General features: G+C 43.3%; 1 protein-coding gene across 1 annotated transcript in view; it reads right to left on the bottom strand.

Annotated features, from left to right (window-relative positions):
* Window positions 1–24,004, bottom strand: part of mrtfa.L (myocardin related transcription factor A L homeolog) — a 60,054-nt gene that overhangs the window by 27,793 nt on the left and 8,257 nt on the right. The window contains 1 exon segment of the mRNA NM_001096759.1: window positions 5,285–5,549. Coding sequence (NP_001090228.1) covers window positions 5,285–5,549 — 265 coding nt within the window.

The following is a 24,004-nucleotide window of genomic DNA, read 5'->3' as shown; positions in this document are numbered from 1 at the left end:
CAAAAACCTTGTCCCGAGGGCTGCTATAATGGTAACCTAAGCCCTGTAATTCTCCCTTGTCACATTCCAGCAGCTTGGGGCAGCCCCATTGCCTCAGGAAGATGCAGGACAATACCATTTATCAAAAATTCCTCACATGCAGACAAGCCTCGGGCCAAAACCCTCAGCCAGAGAACATTTCGTAACTGCATTTTATTAATCACAAAATAAACTGTATTGCGAGAAACAGCTTCCAATTTCCCTGGGCAAGCACATAGCCAGATCAAACAGTAGCCCTGATAACAGATAGCCTAAGGGTTTTAGTGATAGTAATCAGTGTTCCCAAAGTTGGTATAAGGTAAAGTTAAGGGTTTCCCCTTGGGCTTCAGATCAAATATTTTGGTACTTAGATAAGCAGTGTTTCAGGCTATGGGAAAAAAAACCAAACATACAAAATAATAAGACTGGAAACAAAGCTTGGGGTCTTTGCTGGAAAGCACTTACATATGAAAAAAGCATGGAGGTGGGAACACTGACAACGTAATATGGGCTTCCAAGTTTAAAAAGAAAACTATACCCCCAATAACAATGTAGGTCTCTATAAAAATATATTGCATTAAACAGCTCATTTGTAAAACCCTGCTTCATGTAAAAAAACTTTTTCATAATAATATACTTTTTTAGTAATATGTGCCATTGGATAATCAGAAATAGAAAATTTCCATTTTAAAAAATAAGGTGCACTCCCTGGGATCGTACGAGTCACGGTGCACACAAACAAACAATACATGTTAGGCCACATGAGCCAATTAACAGACAGAGTTCTGTCTTTAGCTCAAAAACGTCTTCCTGTTAAGCTAGCTATATACGAAGAGATCCGCTCGTCTGGCAACATCAGCAAATGATCTTTCATCGATATGCCCACCAAAGGCAGTGCTATATCGAGGTCATTTGAATATTCGGCCCTAGGATCAGATTACAACAAGGTGCAATGGGCTCCGACATGTCGCTCAGCGGATATCGATCGGGAAGACCCGTCGGAAGCCCCCATACACTGCCGAATTGGTCTAAAGGACCGATATCGGCAGCTTTATCTCCCCATATATGGCCACCTTTACAGTTAGAGTTGTAGTAGTATTTCTGCTCAGGTTCTCTCTGAGGGAGCAGAGACCATCACAAAATGTTGGCTCAAGGTAAGAGACGTAAAATGACAATATTAACTTAAATATACGTTCCAGTTTGGTACGATTCTTTAATATGCCACTTAATATGATCTGTTGCTTAAATATTAATTTTGGGGGTAACGTTTTCCTTTAAGGAAGGATTGATCGAAAACAGTTTGTGTTTATCAAAAATAAAATCAATTCTAATTCTATACGGACTAAACGGCATTCTTTGGTTTTGCAAAATGAAGGTCACATCTAGTATGAGACAGCACAGGCAAGCTCTGCAGATTTCCGTTACTGGGGGCATGCAAGTCCCAGCAGCAAGAATGTAGGATCTGTGCCAAAACAGCGTTTATTACACAATTCATTCAGCTAAGTGCGTGTAAATTGGCCTTGCAAAATCCCAGAAAGCTTCCATATGTTAATATAGATCAAAATAAAGGTAAACTGAAAGAAAAAGGCTAAAGGTTGCCTTGCAAGTACAAGTAGCATAAGGGGTCAGCAGTGCCGCTTATCACATAGCCTTTAGGTGCCAATTATGTTTATTTGATGCACCTTCCCGCTAACCTATGAGCCAATTCCTCAGCAAGTCTACACAGGAGCTACCCTCCCTCCTGTTGCCCAGAACATATCCCTGTGCAAGAAATAAGGGCAGCATGCAAACACGTTCTGGCAGGCTGGGGATGAGGAGAGGCAACCCATTGCTGAAAGCCTGTGCAATCCATTAACCAAAACTGAGCTTAAACAATATACAACTGCTGTAACTGTTATTGGTACAAGGAACACTTATCTGGAAACCAGATATCCAGAAAGCTCCAAATAACAGGAAGGCCAACTCAATTTATACATTTCCTTTTACTTTGTAATAATTAGTTATGATCCATTCAAGGTGCTCTCTAAACCATATAGATTCATATTGGTGCTAAGAAAAGTCTACTGGGATTATCAAACATTTAAAATACTTTTAATAAACTGTTTTGGCTTATCGTGGCTTGCGCTAAAATTTTGCCTGTTCAAAAAACCCTTTGGATACTTTTTTTTTTTAATTATTAAAACAATAGGAAAAATGTCCAGCACAAGCCCTTTTCACTGAACAAATTTTGAATAAAGAAGTATATTGGCCCTTTAGGGCTATTCCACACGGGGAGATAGCGACGCGTTTGCGGCGACAAAGCGCCGCGACAGTCGCCGCGACCGGCGCAGGCGACAGTTTTGTATGGGCGCCTATGTAAAAACGCCTGTGCTAACCACACGAGGCGATGCGCTTTTCAACAGTCGCCTGAAAATGCCTCGCCAGGCTTTTTCAGGCGACTGTTGAAAAGCGCATCGCCTCGTGTGGTTAGCACAGGCGTTTTTACATAGGCGCCCATACAAAACTGTCGCCTGCGCCGGTCGCGGCGACTGTCGCGGCGCTTTGTCGCCGCGACCGCAAACGCGTCGCTATCTCCCCGTGTGGACTAGCCCTTAAGGTGAAAAAAAAAATAATTAAAAAATTAAAAAAAGATATGGAGCAACAGAAGCATTAAAAAAAAAAAGCTCATAGGAGTGCCAAATAAGGACAATGATTGACCATTTGTTAGCTTGGTGTAGGATGCCCGTCCACATTGGTGAAATATTTGGTAGCGCAAATGGTCTTTATACCTCAAAAATATGCTTCCAAGCAAGTGATTCAAAAATGAGCACATGGTTTGAGGCCCCTGAAAACAACATGAATTAGGTTGGTGAGCAACGTTACTCATGGGCCAGAGGCTGGGGATCAGTGCTTCAAACAGATACCGACACCTGAAATTAATCTTTTTTTAAAATATAGCATAACATTGCCTTTACATGAGCTTTATTATTTTGCCATAGAAGTAGTTCCTGATGCTTTAAATATACATACATACCTATCAGATCCCCCAAGTTCCTCTATGAAGGGGCTGCCATATTTGTGCTGCTGTAGCCTGTTAGTGTTAGACATTCTAACAGACAGAGTGAGACAGTCAGGTTAAAGGGGTAGTTCACATTTAAATTAACTTTTAGTACGTTATAGAATTCTGAGCAACCTATCAATTGGTCTTCATTTTTTTTTTTTGTTTTTATAGATTTTTAATTATTTGCCTTTTTCTTTTGCCTCCTTCCAGCTTTCAAATAGGGTTCACTGACACCATCTAAAAACAGGTGCTACGTAAGGCAACAAATGTTTCTTTCTATCCAGGACTCTCCTATTCATATTCCAGTCTTTTTTCAGATCAGTGCATTGTTGCCAGGGTTATGTGGAGCCCTAGCAAACAGACAGCTGAAATTACTGGAGAACTGCTGAATAAAAAGCTAAATAACTCAAAAAAACACAAACAATAAAACATGAAAACCAATGACAAATATCACTCTCGGTCTACATCATACTAAAAGTAAACTCGAAGATTCACAACCCTTTTAACAAAACAGTCAGGTTTAGGAACTTAATACAATTACTCACAAAAGCAAACCTACCTACTCAGTCCTTGGCGCAGATTCTTCCAGCAGAGTTCCACGCATCCAACTTCCGGCTCCTCAGTAAGCCGATCGGGAGATTGTCCATCTCCGTCAATTTCGGCGCATGCGCAGTAGTCGAAAACCGCCAAATTGCTCCAACTGCGCAATGCGCCACAGATCTCCCAGTCAGCTTACTGAGGAGCCGGAAGATGGATGCGTGGAACTCCGCTGGAAGAATCTGCACCGAGGGGTTAGCCTGGGGGGAGGGTAGGAGTTTTTAAATCAAGGGTTGAATTCTCCTTTATGGTTTTTAGCAGTTACAACATAACAACCAAATTTAGTGGTGGCCATTTAAAGTGGCTGCTTTATTATGGGCAGATTCCAAACAGAAGCCTGCTTGTTTCCAGGCAAACGCACAAAAACAGATAATAGGCCTGTTGGGGCAGAGACACACCCAAAGATTCGGGGAGATTTAGTCGGCCGGCGCCAAATTGCGTCTTCTTCGGGCGAATAATCTCCCCGAAAAGCCTTCCTGCCGGCTAGGATCGAAATCGCTGGCAGGATGGCACTCCGAGCGATTCGTTTTCGTGCGACTTCGGAAAACAAAACGCTCCGAGTGCCATCCCAAAATTCGTATGCGTCTCTGACCTTAGCATGGGTGCTTATAACAGTTAGCATTTCATTATTATTCAGTATTTCCCATAACTGCCACACATTCTTACCATTATCGTTGCTTTATTTATATAGCTCCAGCAAGTTACATAGCATATTCTAATAATACTGTAACAAACAGAATGTGATGAGAGGAATTACTTCACTCAAATATAGAATTATAATTAGAACATATTTTATCACTAAAATATTGGGGCAGTTTATATGTGGTCTAATCATAAAAAACATTAAGTGTATTTAGGAATGCCAGGGGGGCCTGGAACAAGTGCTTACTCATTTTTAAAAATGTTTCCATTCATCAATTAAAATAAAAGGGAGACCTAAAAAGAAAAAAAACTACTAACACTATTGCCAGAAAGTTTGCTTAGAAGTTCCTCTGTTCTGTATGCGTCATGGTCCTGGAACCAACTGGCTAAATAGCAACCTAAATGCTGATGTGGCTACAGAAACAAGGCAGTGTTCACAGAAGCAAAACAAATAAAAAATCCAAAATGAAGAAACAGCAATGTGACATTTGTTTCTCACATATATAGATTTTGCAATGTAATGCATGGTTTCCATATACAGACATTTCTGAATTATGGAAAGACAGTCTCCCATAGATTCCATTATAATCAAATAATCCAAATCTTTAAAAATTATTTCCTTTTTCTCTGTAATAATAAAAGAGTGCCTTGTACTTGATCTAAACTAAGAGATAATTAATCCTTATTGGAAGCAAAACCAGCCTATTGGGTTTATTTAATGATTTTCTAGGTGTGTGTGTGTGTGTGTATCTACATTAACAATAGCATTGAAGGTTCAGGCCTTTATTGACATCTTTTTCCTTTAAAGCTTAATGTGAAAACCTAGTGGTTGCAAGGAGGTTGCCCAATGCTTCAGTGTTCAGTTATGCAATTTAAATATAGGTTAGTGCTTTTATATCTCGTGAATAGCAGCTGCCATTGTGCTTGAAAAATACAGGTATCTGTTAAGCGTTATAATTGTATTCCCTATGCCTCAGCGAAACTCACCATTCTTTCTCTCACTCAGAGGCGGGGTATTGGGACATGGCCTAGAGAAGGGGATCTGAACATTGGCCCCAGGCTGAAGAGAGAGTTCTTGCAGATCATTTGTGACCGCCTCGCTCTGAGGGCTGGGAGCAGAGGCTCCTCCAGAGGTCGATGCTTCTTCGTCAAGCTCATTATGCCCTCCCCCACCATGCCCACTCTCAGAGGTAGATGGGGGCTGTAAACGGAAGAAGTCGGAGAAATCCACCCTGGTTTTGGTGACTGGGACCTGAAACAGAAATTGTTTAAAATGTTAGTTTCCAATCTGTTCTACTATGTGCATTCATCTTAACAAGAACCCACCAACACACAAGAAGTTTAGTTGACCATGATAAATATCCTCCCAGCGCTTACGCACCAGCGATATTGGTTGTAAAAAGAAAAAGAAAAAAAAATATGCACCTTGTTGTTTCCAGTCACCCAAACTTGCCTCCACATTCCATATCTCAAAATACTAAATATGGATATAACTATATTCAACTAAACATTTACAAGTACCCATCATGTAATAAAAACAGATAGCCCCATATCTTATAACTTTGCTAAAAGGTTTACGTGTATAAATCTAAAGATTTTGAGATGTGATGTCTTGGGAAAAGGTTCTCCATGTCTTTCATGCCAATATTACTTTTTACAGCAGCACCTGGACTTTTTTTTTCCCTTATTTTTTTTTTTTAGGGGTGATAAGTCTTTATTATGCACATTGATTATCTGTTTGAAAGTTGAAAGGCAAAAATTCTGATAAGGCTGTATAATAAGCAGTACAATGGCAGAAGCTGCTGTAACATGATACAGTATATATAGATACAGATTCTCCCCATGTGTTATTTGTTGTACGCATATTTGTCATAAATATAGCAACCCCTTGGTTTAGAATTAGAAACAAATGAACCATCCTCTTTGGTATCAAATCCAGCCCCCTACAGCAATACTTTATATATACAGTGTTTCTTATAGAACAATATTTAAAACAAAAAAGAGGGGGGGGTTAATAATCAAGAAAACTAATGTTTAGATAAAATTACAGATAAATAGAACATTTCTATTATTCAAAACTATATGATGTCAAACGCTAAAAAGCAATGAAATCCTTGCCACAAGTATATTGTGCAATGTCCAAAACTGGTACATTTTCATGTTAGCATTGTAACAGCCCTCTCTGCTTTATCTGCATACAGTTTCAATCACAAGCCACCAAGTTTTGACCAAGGCATAACAAGTTCAGCATACATGTGTTACACTGGTTAAATTGGTATGGATGATTTATTTTATGATCACAGACATAACTGAAAGGCATTATCTGCAGTTGATACATAATCATTTTCTTGTGTATTTAAAAAAAAAAAAAAAATACACACAATTGAAGTCCCTAAATAGCTAGGTCAAGCAATCTAGCCAACTATGAAAGCACAGACTGCAAGTTTGGGCCTAATAAAAGATATGCAGGTTGATATACTACTCAGGTGTCCCTTTTCTGTGAAATGAGGAAAAAGTAGAAAAAAACAACAAAGAAAGATGCCTGAGGGTGTAAAGCTGGCCATAGACTCAAAGATCCGCTCGTTTGGCGATGCCGATACAGTATGCCACTAACGGCATGACTATATCGGGGGTAATTCGAACGTTCGGCTATATGGCCGAACGATCAAATTACGATACGCCGAGGGGCTCCGACGGGTCGGTCGGTTAAAAATCAAACCTTCCAGATTGTTATCGTGGCCAGATATCGTTCGGGAAGACCCGTTGGACGCCCCCATACACGGGCAGATAAGCTGTCAAATTGGTCCAAACGGCCGATATCGGCAGCTTTATCTGCCTGTGTACGGCCACCTTAAGAGTCGTGGTTTCTTTAAGAGACTAACTAACAAGGGCACTGTTACATTCTATGCATACAATAAATTACATTACACTTAATACTGTTAAAATCCAGTTCTTTCAGTTTGTCAAAAAAAGTATATATATATCAGGGGCTTATTTACTAGCAGTTCCCTAGTACCCATAGCAACTAATCAGAAACTTGCTGCCCATCAGTGTGCAGTTAACAGGGCTTGAGCAGAACATATTTTGTATCTAATACTTTTATCATTAATAATCTATCATTTTTATTTCTTGAGCTAAACCAGGCAAACAAAGAAAACTGCAGCTACTCCATGTTCGATCCTTGCAAGGCAGATGATTACATCACAGTATTCAACTCCCTCCCTTCACCCTTTGTTGTACTGTTCTTAGAAGAAGCTAATAAGAACTCGGTACAAAATCAAGCTTTTATGGTTCATAAGACAGCTTCCAGTAAGATTTCTGCAGTTAGCCCTTTGTATGTTGCTTGACTAAATCTGTCATTCTTTACAAACATACCGCAGAGAGGCTTTGAAGCTCACTGGAGACAAGTAAATCAAGTACTTCACACACAGCTTTGATATTCTTCCCATGCTTGCTATGAGTGTCCAGGGGAAATAAATAGGGTAGGAGGAATGCTTGTATGGTTACTTCTACACAGACAAGTGGTCCCAGACTCAGCCACTTAAAGTGATGCGGACACTAGAAAACTACTTTTTAAAATATAGATATACATTAAAAGTTACCTATAGCTCATGTTGATCATTTTTTGCTGAGGGTTTTTTTTTGTAAGCAATTGTTAGTTTAAGTTGATAAACCTGACTGTTTTGCCAACATGACTGTCCCATCTCAGCCTTCTCAACGCGAACGGACTCCTGCTGCACAAATATGGCAGCCCTCTCATACAGAAACAAGGGGCATCAGACAGGTAATGTAAAAACATTGTCCAAATACTTTATGGCAAAGTTGTAAGTAGCTTTCGAAGGCAATTTTATGATAGATGTAAAAAAAAGAGTTTAATTTCTGCTGTCAGTATCTCTTTAAAGGGGAGCTATCACCGTAATTTCTATTTCCAAGTCACCTTCCATTGCAGCATTCACCAATATGAGTATTCCTGCCCCACAGGCCACTGGACAGGAACGGGTTAACTTAGCCTATAACATCCGCCCCACCGCCTTCCCCTTTTGTGTATATTTCTTGGCTTCAGAAGTGAGGCAGATTGGTGAATGCTGCCATGGAAGTTGACTTGGAAATAGAAATTACGGGAAGTAAAATAAATATTTCTATTTCCCAAGCCACCCACAGCAGCACTTCACCAATATGAGAATTCCCATAAATACAAGAAAGAAGGGAGGGACAACAATGCTTAAGTGTTTTTTATTATGAATGCAACACAGCCTGTAAAATTTTCCTCCCAAATCTAGCATCTTGGGATAAAAGCACATTCCATTTATAATGCTTTATAAATGTATGTAACGAAGACCATCTCGCTGCCTTACAAATCGCTTCAGGCGGAGCCCTGGCTTCTGCCGCCCAGGAAGTAGCCAATGCTCTGGTAGAGCGAGCCTTTAAGGTCTCCAGGAACCTCTCTGGCTGCTTTGTGGTATGAGAATACATTACAACAAACGGTCCAACGACTAATCGTCGACTTCAAAGGCACCATTCCTTTTCTTGGACCTCTAGGAAACACGAACAGTGTGTCAGTCTTCCTCCAAGAATTCGTACGATTCAAATAATGAGACAAAGCTTGAACTAGATCTAGAGTATGCCACTCTCGTTCTTGCTTATTACTTGGATTTGGGCAAAATGACGGTAAGGTTAATTTCAAGTCTAGATGAAACCAAGACATCACCTTAGGAAAAAAATTAAATGCTGGTCTTAGAACGACTTTATCCGGAAAGATCACTAGAAGCAGTACTTTCATTGTAAAAGTACCAATCTGAGGCGCTTTCAATGGGTTCAAACAGAGCTGATGTTAACACTTTTAAGACCAAAGGCAAATCCCACGGAGGGACCCTTGCGTCCGAGAAGGTTTCACTTTTTTCAAGGCATTGAAAAACTGAATTACCAACGTCTCTTCAGCTAAAGTCATGCCGATTAATGCTGAAAGGGCAATTTATCCTCTTAACGTACTTACTCCCAGCCCTCTTCAAAATCCCGCAAAGAGGAAATTCACCACCGATACTGCAAACGGTATCCTCGGATCAAACCCTGAATTCTCTGCAAACAAAACAAGCCCACACTCGGTAATATTGATTTGACATGGACTTTTTTCTTGATTTCAATAATAAATCCGTTAATTCAGACCCACATCCTGCCTTCTCGAGCCTCTGCCTTTCAATTTCCATGCCGTCGGTGACATACGGCCCACATCCTGAAAGGGTATCGGACCCTGCATCAACAAGTCTCTTAAAGGTGGCAACCTCATTGGAGGTTGCACTGCCATCTGCTTCAGAAGAGGGAACCAAGGGCGTCTTGGCCAATACGCAACCACTAAGACCTCTTCCATGTCTATTTTCTTCAACACCCTCCAAATCATTGGAAAGGGTGGAAAAACATACCCGAATATCCCTTTCCCGTTCTAGATCAATGCATCGAATCCACTGGTCTTCTGAGACAGGTATCTTGAAAAGAATGTCCTGCATTTGAAATTCTGATCGGAGGCCATCAGATCTATCTCTGGGTTTCCCATCTCCTGTACTATGTCTTGGAACACTGCAGGTTTGAGAAACCATTCTCCAGGATCTATAATATTCCAGCTTAGAAAGTCGGCCTGCACATTTGCTCTCCCTGGAACATAAATGGTTGTGAGACCTTCTAGGTTCACTTCTGCCCATGATATGGTCTCTACTTCTTTGAGCACTCCTGGTTCCTCCTTGTTTTCGGACATATGCCACTGCTGAAGCATTGTCCAAACTAATCTTTACCCATTTGTGAGTAATTTTTCCTGCAAATGCCATCAATGCCATTTTTATCGCCTTCAGTTTCAATAGATTGGAAGGAAGTTGGCCCAGATTCCACTGCCCTTGAGCGGACACATCGTCTAGCATTGCGCCCCAGCCTGTCAGAGATGCATCTGTGGTTATGGTCATAAACTTTGGTTGTGCCAACAGCAAACCTCTTGCTAGGTTCTGTGGAACCAACCACCACTCCAGACTTGCTCTCACCTGTTCTGGAATACGAAGACGATGACTCAGCTTCAGGGGACTGATTGCTCCTGACTTCAGAAAAATATCTGCAGAGGTCTCTTGTGCCATCTCACTCAACGCACCATCTGTATCATAGAGGAAAAAAAGAGTCCTAGAAGGGACATACATTCCTTGACAGACACCTCCAACTTCTGTTTGAAGGATCCCACTCTGTCCATTATCAGTGATATCTTCTGGAAGCAACACCATCCCTTGGAGCGTGTCCAGAAATACAAGGTTCTGTGTTGGCACTAACGGCTTTTTTGCCAATTTATTACCCAACCAAAATTCTGAAGGACAGCGATCGTCTGGTGCCTGCTTCTTCCTGCCTCCTCCTTTGAATCGGCGACCAAGAGGATGTCGTCTAAATAGTGGAAAGCGGATACCCTTTCCACCCTCAGGAGGGCTATTATTGTTATTAGAACTTTCTTGAAAGTTCTCGGAGATGTGGAGAGGCCAAACGGTAGGCATGTGAATTGCACTTACTGGTCTTGAAACACGAACCACAGAAATTTTCTGTGGGGACTGTATATCGGAACATGAAAGTATGCATCCTTGAGATCTAATTTGACTAGCCATGTTTGTGGGGAAACTGCTACATTTATTGAAGCAAGAGATTTCATCTTGAATTTTCTGCAATTTATAAACTGATTTAGTGGGCATAATTCCAGCACCGGTCTGAAGTGTCCTGATGCCTTCCTGACTAGATAGTTTCGAGTAGAAGCCTCGCCGCTGCTGTAGAAGAGGAACTGGTTCCACCGCTCCTATCTCCAGCAGCTGATCCACATAATCTTGAAATATTCGTCTTGCTCCTTGAAGCTCTGGAACTGACAAAACCCGAAAAACTTGGCACTTTGGAATCCTTGAGAATTCCAGCTGATATCCTTCTTCTATAATTTGTAAGACCCAATGATCTCAAATTTTTTCGACCCAAATCTTTTTGAAGAGTGCAAGAAGTGCCCCCACTTTGTAGATCTGGGCCGGCCTGATCTCATTGTATTTTGCTCGAAGGAGCTCCAAAGGAGGTATTTTTCCTTGCTGGTTGCCGAGACTCTATTTTCAGGTTCCTCCAGGATGTTTGTCTCCCTTGTGACCTTCCAGGTCTATATGGTCTAGAACTGCGAAAGGACCTATTCCCGGGAGACTCCAGTCTAGACCCTTGGCATCTGAATCTTTTCTCTTGTGGCAAGAAAACGCTTTTGCATCCTCTGTTTTATGATCAAATCCAAATTCTAACTAAATAAGCTCTCCCCTTCATAAGGGAGCTGACATAAGTTTTTTTTGGAGGCCGAGTCTGCCAACCAGGGCTTCAGCCACAGAGCCCTTCTCGCTGCCACTGAAAGAGCCATTGACCTTGCTGCAAGATGGACTAGATCTAGTGAAGCCTCAGCCACAAAGTCTACCGCCACTTTAAGATCAGACAGCATCTCTTGCAGTGTTGATCTCTTCACATTCGAGACTACAGCCTCCTCCAAATTATTCACCCATATCTTCATAGCTCTTGAGGTTAACGCCACTGCTGGCCTACAGGAGGCCCTGGCCGACACGTAAGATTTCTTTAGGTCAAATTCCATTATTTTCTCCATTGGATGTTTGAATGCAACCGCATCATCTACAGGTAGCGTAGCCTTCCGAGCCAATCTGACTACACTGCAGCCACTTTAGGTGGATTATCCCATAGTTTTGCATTAGCTTCATCCATTGGGTATTTTTTTTTAAAAAATCTCCCTTGAATTACAACTCTCTTTTCCGTTTTCTTTCACTCTTTAATGGAATCATGTACCGGAAAACTTGCCACGCGCTTCTTTACTGAAGGAAATAACTGAAGAGCTGAAGAACTCTTTGGCAGCTCTTCTGTCAAATTCAAAGTTTTCCTTACTGCTTTGATTAAGCCATCCACTACCTCTGTATCAAAATTTGATTCCACTTCCGAAAGAGCCTCTCCCTCCTCAGAAAGATCAGACTGGACATCCGCACGGTCATACAACTCCTCCTCAGAAACTTCTGACAGGGAGTCATAAAGGACCTATATAGAAGGTTGTTCAGCAGAGGGCTACTTCCTTGACTGATGACTTTCCGCTTAAAGCTGGCCATAGACGCAAAGATCCGATCGTACGAATCAACGTACGATCGGACTTTCCCATCTCCCGACCCTCCACTAACCATTCAGATCAAAGTCTTTACCATTCCGATCAAATAAGAACAGATCACCCAATGTTCTGCCCCTGACAGCAATCGTACGATACTTATGTCTGACAACACTAGTGACAGTCTCCCACTGAAAATCGTACGATCGGCAATACACGCAGAGATATTATCGGCAGGCGACAGAAATTTTCTAACCTGTCCGATCGACCAAACGACCAATCTCCAACGGACGAAAAATGTCGGGACTCTCCACACATGGTCCGAAAATCGTACGAATCCACGATTCGTACGATCGGATCTTTGCGTCTATGGTCAGCTTAAGGCATATCTCCAGGGACAGAGAGACTAAAAAATAAATAAATAAAATCCTAACTAGCCCCTTTCACCTCTTGCCATTAGATAATGCGAGAATGAATCCTTGTCTTCAGCTTACCCAGAGACTTTAGGCTGAACCCCCTTTCCAGAGCTGCATGGACCTACAAACAAAATGCAAGCAGTTCCTTACCACTCTTATCCTCAGTACCTGCCAACACCGTCTGTGACGTTTTCCCAAAAGTGCCAGCTGTGCTCTGTATCTTGCAGCATTAACAGCGCCGAATCTGGAAGCCACATTCTCTGTGGAACGCATCCGCGTTCCGGCTGGAACGCAAAGTGCGATTTATCCGCACTGACAAGGAAAACCTTCCTGTGCTGAATGAGGAAGTGCCGTCTGCCTTGGAACACATCCCGCCATGGTCTCAGACCAAGCAGATTCTAATTAGTTCTGAAGGGGAGCTTCTGTGTCCACTTCCGGGTATCCCTTCTCCTGGTTCCCTTCTGTGCCAAGAAGCAAAGGCAGTACCTCAGAGACGCCGCACTGCCCCACCAGTCTCTCAGCCAGCGTACAGCTATCGGCTATCCTGGTGCAATGTTACCCAGCCTATCGTCCTTCCCCTCAGCTATTCCGTCTGGGGAGCGTTTTAGGAGGCATCAGGGGAAAAAGAGAGGAGCCCCTGGAATTAGTAAGCTTATATGTGGCCTGGACAAGAAAAAGACAAAAGGGGAAGGCAGTGGGGCGGATGTTATAGGCTAATTAAGTTAATCCGTTCCTGTCCAGTGGCCTGTGGGGTGCGAATACTCATATTGGTGAAATGCTGCTATGGGTGGCTTGGGAAATTTAATATAAGCTTCATCTTATTCAAATAATAAACATTCTAAATACAATCAATTAAATATTCTGCATTGTTCACTATCCCTCTGTCAGCATCTGTTTCTCTTCAATCTGTCTTTATGCAGCAGTTGGGTGTCAGATCATCATTGACAGTAAGATCCAATATATCTGATCAGAGGGGGCTTCCTTTCCTAGCAGATGTATTAGAGCTAATTCACTGACTTCAGCACAAACAAAATCTAACAAAACAACTGCCTTTTGCACAAATCCTGTATGTAGAGAGATATGATGTCTGGTGATGTTAATAGCATGAGCTCTAATACATCTTCTAGGCAAAAGGAGTCCCACTATAAGATATATTGGATCGAACTGTCAATGACTATCTGACACCGAACTCCTGAATGAAGAGAGAAGAGCTATTGGCGCTTGAAGCACATTGCTACCCCTTAGAAGTAGAGCAATGTGCTCCAAGTACCTATAGCAGCAATTTAGGAATTTGCTTGAACATGCAGAATCTGTAAGGCATGAGCATTTATTAATATTTATGATGTATTATTATATTATATTTATAAATGGTGACCATATGTAGCCAGTGCTAAAGGGGATCTCTAAGTAAAAAAGCAGCACACAAGGAGTGTATTTCCAGGGCAAGCCCTTGCAAACAATTTTTACTGCGGAAGTGCAACGTCAAGCATAGTGGACCAAAGTGTAAGGATACATTTAAAGGGAGACCAATTAAAGTGATTGGAATCAATTAAGTAGAATACAATGTGAAAAAATACATACAAAAATTGATATAATACAAAACTCATCAATTCCAAGATAGTTTTCATAACTTCAAATTGTAGGAATTAATTTAAAAGGCAATTCATTTTAAAAGTCCATAATAGCAAACTGTGATTCACACTGTGTAAATTGGAACGGTGTTGAAGTGCCAGTCCCATAGTGGAAGACAATTCTGATACATTTGAACAAGATTACCTAAAAGACACAAATAGTTACATTGAATTATAAATACAAAAAAAGATCAAGGGTAAGGGCACACCTGGAGATTCAGGGTGACTAAATCTCCCTGAACCTCCAGGTGTGCCCTTACCCTAAAAGGTTACTCTTACCCTACATATAGAGGGGAAAGATACCTGTTCCTGTGGCTTAAGCTGGCCATCGATGCAAAGATCCGATCGTCCGAATCATCATACGATAGGACTTTCCCATCTCCCGACCCGCCACTAACCATTCAGATCAAAGTCTTACCAGTCAGAATAGTTAAAGAACAGATCAGCAATGTTCTGCCCCTGACAGCAATCGTACGATATCTATCCAACCAAAGCTAGTGACAGTCTCCCACTGAAAATCATACGATCGGCAATACACGCAGAGATATTATCGGCAGCCGACAGAAATTTTCTAACCTGTCCGATCGACCAAACGACCGATCTCCGCCGGACGAAAAATGTCGGGACTCTCCACACACGGTTCGAAAATCGTACGAATCCTCGATTCATACGATGAGATCTTTGCATCTATGGCCAGCTTTAGTCAAAGATTATGTTGTTATCTGTAAAGGAAAAAAAGCACTGTGCCAGTGTGCTTCTTTTCTACTTGGATTGGAAGGTTGCCATATCCTCCTAACACTGGGCACCAAGCTTATCGGTGAATATTAGAAGAAGGCTATCCAAGCGCCATTATGTCCACTGTAAAAAGGGGATCTCCACCCAATAACTGAATTTGCACACTGAAAAGGGTTTTTTATAAATATATGCGATTTTATTGGTTTTAAAGTAAAATACAAATAAACAAATGTCTTACAACCCTCACTGCATAAAATGTGAATAAAGGAGAATGGAATGACATGTAGGGTCTTGTTAGGCATCAGACATATCTATTATTTAATCAGATAAGGAAGTTTTGATAACAAGCTCAATACAGAAGCATTTTGCAGCCATATCCATCAAGAATCACGAGCAACTATAATAAATCAAATGGAAGTATCCAAAATTCATAGATAAACAATCAGAAATAGTCAACTCATTAAACACAAAAGAAAAAAAAAAAAAAACACCTCAGTTGCTCCAATTAATTCAGAAGTTACTACATAGATTCCATAGCAACCACTTAATTAATTTAGCTCAAAAAACTTTCTAAGTCTCTCCAATTAATCCAGAAGTTATAACACAGATTCCATAGGAAACCAGATAATATTTGTTCATGCACCAATGCTGCAGTCACTTAAATGGTCGAAAGTACTTAGACTGAATCTGAGCATTTAGGAGGAAATAGACACCAAGGAGAGATTATATTACAAAAAGAGATTATATTATAAAATGGCTTTTCCTGTATTACAACAAGTCTCTCATAGCATGAGATCCTTTTTTCCCCAGACACTATATAGAAAGGAGCTTAAAGGGGGCGTCCATCTTCCCTCCTGCTATAGGAACTTTCCCTCCACCCAACAAATGGAAAGCGCTCGCCACCGGGTAATGTTGTCTCAGAAGTGTCGTGTCCCTGGTATCTCTTGCACAAGTGCGGACCACTGTTTAGCGCTCAACGTGTGCTTCTACTGGTGTCTCCAATTTACAGCCAAGATGGCACCGCTGCACAAACTTCAATAGTCTCCCTCAAACTTTTGTAACTTCTTTACATGGTAAATCAAGTGTGCATTTTTAAGTCTCTCTGGGTTATGTGCTCAAACTATAAAACAAACTCTGCAATGCGTTCTGCCTCACAGGACTTTCTCAAGCAGCTCATTTTATGAATAAAAAGGGCAATAAAATATCTTTCTTTGAGATTATTGGGCTTCATTTATTTTTATTATTTTGTTATTATGCCTATAGGGACCAAAGAGGATTTTTGTCCCTTTAATTCCTGAAGTGACCAATACCCATAGGGGCAGATTCACTAACTGGCGAAAATTCACCAGCGCTGGCTCTGTGCACATCGCAACACTTTGCCAGGCGTAAATTTGCGATAATCCGAAGTTGCGCACAGGGTACAGAATGCTGGCGAAATTACGCTCAGCAGTTCGAAGTTACGCTACCGTTGGCTAATTAGCATTCGGGGGCAGTTAAAGTACAATGGCCGTGTATGCTGCAGCAAATACATTACACAAGGCCAGGGAACCTTATTAAAATTATATAAAGTTGTTATAATGCCCTACACATGTGCCCACAGTATAGTTTAGGAGCCATATGTTAGCAAATGTAGGGGTGAAGGAGGGTACCCCAAAAAAAATGTACTATTTTTTTCAGTCTATCACTTTTTAAATAGGAAAAAACGCCAGCCTTTTTTGGGACTTAGAAAAATGTTCAACTTTTTTTTTGAGGAACTCCTTTCTACGTTAGAGTGCAAAGTTGCGCCAGAGTCTATCTCCTTGGCCAATTTTCGCCAGCGTTAGCCACTTCACCCTTTAGTAAATTTCCCCCATAAGGTGTCACAACTTTTCTGTTACATTTGGCAGCTAGGATAGGTCTCTGGCCAGCTTATGGTTACATGACTTTTTATAATGTAGACTAGAGTAAACTTCATTATCATATCATTATCATCCTTAGCATTTGATTGCCAATAAATCACTTAGTCATTGTGAATTGTTGCATTATTATATGTAGCAAATGCCACAAAAATGTAAAAAAAAAAAAAAAGAACAAAGCACGTCAACACGACAGATAGTCCTCTTTTTACTCCAAAGGATGCCGTTTCTGCATCACATTTATTTTTATATACATACATAGTTTCTTCTTTGCACTATGTTCACAGACAATGCTTTTCAGAAGTATTTCTGAGCTCATGAAGTCAATTCCAATACAGAATATTTTTTGTTTTTAATGCAGTTCTGCCTGTGGGGACCCATCCAACACTGGCTTTCTGCCTTTTCCCCTTGTGCAAAGGGAATGTTCCAGATTATCTATAACTTGTAATGCAATTATGTACTGTAAATAATGAAATCCCCACATTATTCAAACACCCATACCTTTTATATAGTCACTAAAAAGTTTCAGCTGTCAATCCCCAAGCCCCTCTTCTATGCTTTAGGCTAGTTATTTGCAAATGGATTTGCTTTTGAAAGTGATAGCTGTTTTTGTTTGACTTCAATCAATGTAGCATAAGCCAGCCGATTAACAGGCCTGGAAGAGAACAGACCAGTTGCAGTGTTTCAAAAGTTTGAACCAGAGAACAGAAAGGGATAAAAAAGTGCTTTCAACTACAATTACAAATAACTTTAAATCCACTGTATTTTAATTCATGTATATAATATAAATATATATTTTGATGGAGAATCCCTTTAGCTGCTTCTTGCATGGAAACAGCACCTGTGCAGACAGCTGCAAGTGTCAATTTCTCACCCCTATCAGCTGTTAACGGGGTTGTTCACCTTCGAACACTTTTTTCAGTTCAGTTGGTTTCAGACAGTTCACCAGAAATAAAAACTTTTCTTTTTTTTTTTATGAACTTTAAGTAAACTTACAAAAGCAGAACTAACAGCAAAAAATTATCAACATGACCTATATGTAACAGTTAATGTAGATTAATATTTTGAAAAGATATTTTCTAGTGTCAGTATCACTTTAAAGGGGTTGTTCACCTTCCAAACACTTTCTCAGTTGAGTTGTTTTCAGATTGTACTCCAGAAATAAAGACTTTTTCCCAATTACTTTCCATTTTTTACAGTTTTTCCAAAATCTAAGTTTAATGTTTAATGTTCCTATCTCTGGTATTTCAGCCTGGCAGCTCAGTAATTCAGGTGCAGATATTGAACTGGTACAATTTTACAACATTTAGTTGATACATCAACATTTAGTTGATACAGTTTAGCAGCATCTATGGAGTATTAGCAACTATTGTATTAATTCTAATAGCTGCCTGTAATGAAACTCAATGATTCTGCTCAGCAGGGACAAAGATAAGAAATTGTAACGATCGCCGCCCGGAGCAGGCCCAGGAGCTCCGGGCGGCGCGTCCATCTTCGCCGGCGTCGCTCCCAAAATGGCGGCGCCCATGGCCGCCACGTGGGTAGCGGCGCCGGGCGATGACGTCAGCGCGCCGACGTCGGCGCAAGTGCGTCAATGACGTCAGAATGGCGCCAAATTTGAAAATAAAAACTCCAACTAGACGCCAGAATGGCGCCCAAGAATAGGATTACTTTCCTGAAGCATATCCTGGGTTTCCTGTGTGCCTTATTGCCTAATCTTGTTCCTGCCTTGTATCCTGACCCTTTGCCTGGACTTTGTTTGTATTCTGCCTGCCTGTGAACTCTTGCCTGATCCTGACTATTCTCCGTTTAACCCTTTGGATACCGCGACCTTGTTCCCTCAAGAGGGCTTCCTCCTTGATCCAGACATCCTCCCTGGAGGGAGCTCCCGGCTCCCTGACATTATTCTTGGGCCATGGATCCTTCTGAGGAAGCCACACCTCATGTCGGACGAGCGCTCCGCGGACTGGCATCCCGCATGGAGGACTACGAAAACCAGCAGGTTCGCATTGGGCAAGCACTCGATGTCCTGCTGGCTCAAGTGCCTTCTGCGTCCTCCACTGCTCCACCTACTGGGGATCCCCCCATGGCGGCAGCCCCCACGAACACAAGCTACCCGACAGGTGAGCCTCGCATTCCACCTCCCCCTCGTTTCAGTGGGGACCCACAAGCTTGCAGGGGATTTGCCACGCAATGCCAAATTCAATTTGAGTTCCAACCCACACAGTTTCCAAGCGAGCGTTCCAAGGTGGGGTATGTGATGTCTCGATTGGAAGGCAAGCCACTGGAGTGGGCAACGTCTCTTTGGGAGAAGAATTCCCCGCTGACTTTTGATGTTAAAGACTTTCTCCAAGCTTTTCGTATAGTCTTTGATGCTCCAGGTCGGGTTACGAACGCCCCTGCCCGTCTCTTGCAGCTCCGGCAAGGAAGCCGCAGTGTCAATGAGTATGCTATAGACTTCCGAACACTGATGGCGGAGACTTCCTGGTGTGATGACGCTTACAAGGCTGTATACTACCAAGGCCTATCCATTCGCATCAAAGATGATCTCGTCTCCAGAGAGACTCCTGACACCCTGGAAGGGTTGATCGCTCTATCCATTAAGGTGGACACTCGTCTCAGAGAGCACCAGGTGGAGAGAGAGCGCAGTAGACGATTTTCTCCCATGTTGGCCCCTCGCTTTCAAAGGCCGATTCTGCAAACACCCGCTGTTCCTGTGACCCATGTGTCGATGTCTCCCTTGGAGGAACCCATGCAAGTAGGAAAGACTCGCCTCTCCGAGCAGGAAAGACTCCGAAGACGTATGGCAGGTCTCTGTTTATACTGTGGTGGGCATTCCCATTTTGCCAACGCCTGTCCTGCCAAAGCCAAGAGTTTTGTACCCCGAGGTATGTCTCAGGTTTCTTATGTAGGGGGCATTACTCGAGGTTCTCTGGAGAAGTATCAAGAAAATTCACGCAGGCTTCTCCTTCCTTTGCAGATTCACCTGGCAAGTAAGTCTATCTTCGAAAGGGCCTTCCTCGACTCCGGAGCGGATGGCAATTTCATGGATGCCTTTTTTGCCGAACGCATGAAGATTCCTCTGCTTCCATTGTCTTCTCCCCTGCGAATTACTGCCATAGATGACAAACCCCTGGAGTTTGAATTCGTCACAAAGTTCACGGCGGAACTATCTGTACAAGTTGGGGCGCTGCATCAAGAAAAACTTTCATTCTTCATCATCCCCTGTCCTTCTACTCCAGTGATATTGGGTCTTCCATGGTTACGTCTGCATAACCCCACCATAGACTGGTCCACTGGGCAGATCTCTCGTTGGAGTTTATTTTGCCTGCAACATTGCCTTCCGCCAAAACCCCTCGAGAAGGTGAATGTCTCCTCTGCGGAATTAAAGACTTTGCCCTCCACTTACAAGGGATTTTCCGATGTGTTTTGTAAAAAGTCTGCAGAGTTCCTTCCCCCACATCGCTCCTACGACTGTCCGGTTGAACTCCTGCCTGGAGCTATGCCTCCCAGAGGGCGCACCTACCCTCTCTCTCCTGCAGAGACTACCGCTATGAAGGAGTACATCCAAGAAAATCTCCAGCGGGGGTTTATCCGCCCTTCTACCTCTCCTGCAGGGGCTGGGTTCTTCTTCGTGGAGAAGAAGGACGGAGGCCTTCGGCCTTGTATAGACTATCGGGGTCTGAATAAGATCACCGTGAAAAACAGATACCCTCTGCCCCTGATTGCCGAGCTCTTTGACCAGCTGAAAGGGGCAAAGATTTTCTCCAAGTTAGATCTCCGGGGGGCCTACAACCTCATTCGCATCCGGGAGGGTGACGAATGGAAGACGGCATTCAACACTCGGGATGGGCACTATGAATATCTCGTTATGCCCTTCGGCCTATGCAATGCCCCTGCCGTCTTCCAGGAGTTTGTGAATGATGTGTTCCGAGATCTCCTAGGAAGGTTCGTAGTCGTATACTTGGACGACATCCTGATCTTTTCCAAGGACCTTGAAGGTCATCGCTCCCAGGTGAAGGAGGTACTCTCTCGTCTGAGGAAGAACTCTCTCTTCGCCAAGTTGGAGAAGTGTGTTTTCGAGGTATCCAAGATCCCCTTCCTAGGATACATTATCTCTCCAGAGGGATTTGAGATGGACCCCGTGAAAGTGTCGGCCATCCAGGAGTGGCCTCTCCCACTGAGTACCAAAGCAATCCAGAGATTCATCGGATTTGCTAATTATTATCGACAGTTCATCCGGGGGTTCTCTTCCCGCATTGCACCTATCCTGGCCCTCATCCGAAAAGGGGGTAAACCCAGCCTGTGGCCTCCATCTGCTATAGAAGCCTTTCAGTCCTTGAAAGAGGCCTTCATGTCCGCTCCTGTTCTTCGACATCCCAATCCTGCACTACCCTTCTGCATCGAAGTTGATGCTTCTGAAGTCGGAGCCGGAGCTATCCTGTCTCAGAGACATTCCTCTGATGGAAAATTGCACCCCTGTGCGTTTTTCTCCAAGAAGTTCTCATCCGCAGAGCAGAACTATGACGTCGGGAATCGAGAACTCTTGGCAGTCAAGCTTGCCCTTGAAGAATGGCGTCACCTCCTGGAGGGTTCTGAAATTCCTGTCCAGATTTTCACTGATCACAAGAATCTGGAGTTCATACAGTCCCTCAAGAGGCTAAATCCCAGACAAGCCAGGTGGGCCCTTTTCTTTTCCCGATTTAACTTTGTTTTGACTTATCGCCCAGGTTCCAAAAATCTGAAGGCCGACGCCTTGTCTCGTAGCTTCACTCCGGTGGACCGTGACCCTGAGAGACAGGAACCAATCATTCCACCAGTCAAGATCATTGCCTCTCTGTATCCCCAATTTGCCGACCAGATTCTGGCTGGGCAGTCCTCGGCTCCTCAAGATACTCCGATTGGCATGGCCTTCGTCCCTCCAGAACTTCGCCTGGCCATCCTGCAACAAACCCACTGCTCCAGGCAAGCTGGACATCCTGGTTCGGCTAAGACCCTTGAACTCTTGAGGCGCCTAGTCTGGTGGCCTGATATCCGCAAGGATGTAAAGGACTTTGTGGCTGCTTGTAATGTCTGCGCCACTTCTAAGCCTAGCCATTCCCGCCCCAGTGGGTTGTTACAGCCTTTGCCGGTACCCTCTCGTCCATGGACGCACCTCTCTATGGACTTTATTGTCGAACTTCCTCCCTCCGGTGGGAATACTGTGATCTGGGTTGTTATTGATCGCTTCTCCAAAATGGCCCATTTCATCCCTCTGAAGAAGTTGCCCTCTGCGGTGGAGTTGTCCCAGCTTTTTATCCAGTACATCTTCCGCCTGCATGGTTTCCCGGTGGAGATCGTCTCCGATAGAGGCACCCAGTTTACTGCCAAGTTCTGGCGTTCCTTATGCAAAGACCTGGGAATTGTTCTTCAGTTTTCATCTGCATACCACCCGCAAACGAATGGGGCAGCTGAACGTGTCAACCAAGCCCTGGAGCAGTTCCTGAGGAACCACGTATCCCTCTGCCAGGATGACTGGTCTGATCTCCTCCCATGGGCGGAATTCGCTCATAATAATGCTTGTCATTCCTCTACAGGAAGGTCTCCGTTCATGTCGGTGTATGGTCAGCATCCTCAAGCTTTTCCCCAAGACTTTGTGCTATCTGACGTCCCGGCTGCTGACGACTCCGCAGTCCATATGTCTGCTATTTGGGCTGCGACCAAGTTGAACCTAGAGAAGAGTGCTCTTGTTCATAAGACTTTCGCGGATCGTCGTCGAAGATCCTCTCCTCTCTACAAGGTGGGTGATAATGTCTGGCTCTCTTCCAGGAATATCCGGTTGAAGATACCATCTCCCAAGTTGGGTCCAAAATTCGTGGGACCATTTCCCATCTTGGAGATAATCAACCCTGTGGCTGTCAGACTCCAGCTTCCACCAGAGATGAGAATCCCCAACGTGTTCCACGTGTCTCTGGTGAAACCCGCCATCACCAACCGGTTCTCTGGCGGTCAGTCTCCTCCTCCTGCCATCTCAGTGGAGGGTCAACTCGAGTACGAGGTGGAGAAAATCCTAGACTCCAGAATCTCCAGAGGGTCCCTTCAGTACCTCATTCAGTGGAAGGGCTTTGGCCCTGAAGAATGCTCCTGGGAAGGACACCGTGATGTTCACGCTCCTCGTCTGGTGAGGGAGTTCCATTCCAAGTTTCCCCAGAAGCCAAGTCCTGGTGGTCCAGAGGCCCCCCGTGAGGGGGGGGGTACTGTAACGATCGCCGCCCGGAGCAGGCCCAGGAGCTCCGGGCGGCGCGTCCATCTTCGCCGGCGTCGCTCCCAAAATGGTGGCGCCCATGGCCGCCACGTGGGTAGCGGCGCCGGGCGATGACGTCAGCGCGCCGACGTCGGCGCAAGTGCGTCAATGACGTCAGAATGGCGCCAAATTTGAAAATAAAAACTCCAACTAGACGCCAGAATGGCGCCCAAGAATAGGATTACTTTCCTGAAGCATATCCTGGGTTTCCTGTGTGCCTTATTGCCTAATCTTGTTCCTGCCTTGTATCCTGACCCTTTGCCTGGACTTTGGACTTTGTTTGTATTCTGCCTGCCTGTGAACTCTTGCCTGATCCTGACTATTCTCCGTTTAACCCTTTGGATACCGCGACCTTGTTCCCTCAAGAGGGCTTCCTCCTTGATCCAGACATCCTCCCTGGAGGGAGCTCCCGGCTCCCTGACAGAAATGTATCAACTAAATGTATCAGTTTAGAACAGTTTACAGGGTCGGAGACCCCCCTGCCAGAGATGCTTTAGAAGGTGAAAAATTATACTTTACACTTCAATATTAGAAAAATAATCGCAAATAGAAAATAGAAAGTAATTGAAAAAAAAAAATCTTTATTTCTAGTGAACTATATGAAACCAACTGAACT

The sequence above is a fragment of the Xenopus laevis genome, chromosome 4L, assembly GCF_017654675.1.
Source record: "Xenopus laevis strain J_2021 chromosome 4L, Xenopus_laevis_v10.1, whole genome shotgun sequence".
Taxonomy (NCBI): Eukaryota; Metazoa; Chordata; class Amphibia; order Anura; family Pipidae; genus Xenopus; species Xenopus laevis.
This window is presented reverse-complemented; position numbering and strand designations above follow the sequence as displayed.